General features: G+C 39.4%; 1 protein-coding gene across 1 annotated transcript; it reads right to left on the bottom strand.

The window, feature by feature from the left end:
- Positions 1–805: 805 nt before the first annotated feature.
- SARC_15979 (hypothetical protein) lies at positions 806–1,002 on the bottom strand (the record flags this gene model as incomplete). Its single annotated transcript, XM_014289910.1, has 1 exon — positions 806–1,002. A coding segment is annotated over one exon (197 nt), but the record flags the coding sequence as incomplete, so codon positions are not given.
- Positions 1,003–1,499: the final 497 nt, after the last annotated feature.

Here is a 1,499-nt window from a genome sequence, read left to right as displayed (position 1 = left end):
CACACACACACACACACACACACACACACACATATATATATATATATATATACTGTCCTCTTGTGCGGTTTTAAGGCATATATATAAACTGTCACTCTTGTTCTGTTATGAGGTATTCTTCATATACTCTAGGAATGTACTTTATAAATACATCGATGGAAAATATCCTGAGCGAACTATATTATAATGGTTCAAAATAGTTCAATTTTCCGTAAATTGTCGACCATACCAAGCTTCTCCTGGTTCGGTATGTGCATTGCGAATTTCGAAGTACACCTTCGCGAAATGAGCTTCGGAGGTCATCTTGTAACTACCGTCTGTAACTTCTACACAGCTGGAGTCTTCTTGGAGGTGTCGATATGTAGAAAATGAGGAAAGCTATAAGGGGCAGTGCGTTCTTATAACCAGCAGCATATACTTATTGATTTGATGAAGATTAGATTAGATTCATTTTTGTTTGCACCTACCCATACCGACAATAGTCAATACAATAATGACTTTCTATAGTCATCTAAAAATATTATTTAGATTTTGCAATTTTACAATTGGGACAGTTCTGGGCCCGTCTGGCCGCTGGCGTCTCTAGTAGACTGGTGGGGTGAATAATTTTTTTTTTGAGAACTCATATGTATTTCAATTTTGGCTATGTATTGCATTGTAGGAGCTTCTTCAGTATTCACTATTCACTCCCGTTGTTGCACAGTACACTACGCTAAATTGGTAATTGCTAATTGCTGATTGCAGTGATTGCACAAGTTGCGCTGGTGAATCCTGGTGGGGCGTGGGCTAAATGCTAATACATGGCCTAATGGGCATACGGCCTGGGCCTTGGGCCCGGGTGTGTCTGCCTGTCTAGAGACTCTGGACTCCACAGTCTCCACTGGGTCTGTGGGGATGTCTGTGAAGATTGAGACATTGGTGATTGGTCATTGGGCCCGGTTGCCAAAAAAGCCTGTCTAGAGACTCTGGACTCCACAGTCTCCACTGGGTCTGTGGGGATGTCTGTGAAGATTGAGACATTGGTGATTGGTCATTGGGCCCGGTTGCCTAAAAAACTGTCGAAAGAGTTCGAATAACTGCGAAACAAACGACAAATCATAAGCGTGCCATAGTGAACATTAGGCGAACATTATTTCAATTGGCGACTTATGCAAAAGATTAGTAGATTACAGTGTAGCCCCAACGATTGGTCAAGAGTGCTATTTTTGGTATCAGTAGAATTGTAAATTTTTATCCTAGTTTCATTGGCTATAATCACGTGCCGAAGAAATAATATCACTTCAGCAGATTTGAGGTGAAACTGATACATAAAGTGAAAGTGAGGCTTTCAGATTTTCAGTTATCACCAGGATTTCCGCTTTCGGTTGTTCACAAGTTTGAAAATAGAAACACACCTTTTTATAAATATACGAAGTACAATTATATTCCAATTTTTACATAGCCAACTGAACATGGACTATAAAAATAGAAACATATATACATAAATACATCATATATAT

Source organism: Sphaeroforma arctica (assembly GCF_001186125.1).
Source record: "Sphaeroforma arctica JP610 unplaced genomic scaffold supercont1.7121, whole genome shotgun sequence".
Lineage (NCBI taxonomy): Eukaryota > Ichthyosporea > Ichthyophonida > Sphaeroforma > Sphaeroforma arctica.
Note: the sequence above shows the minus strand (reverse complement) of the source record. Positions and strands in the feature narration are given on the sequence as shown.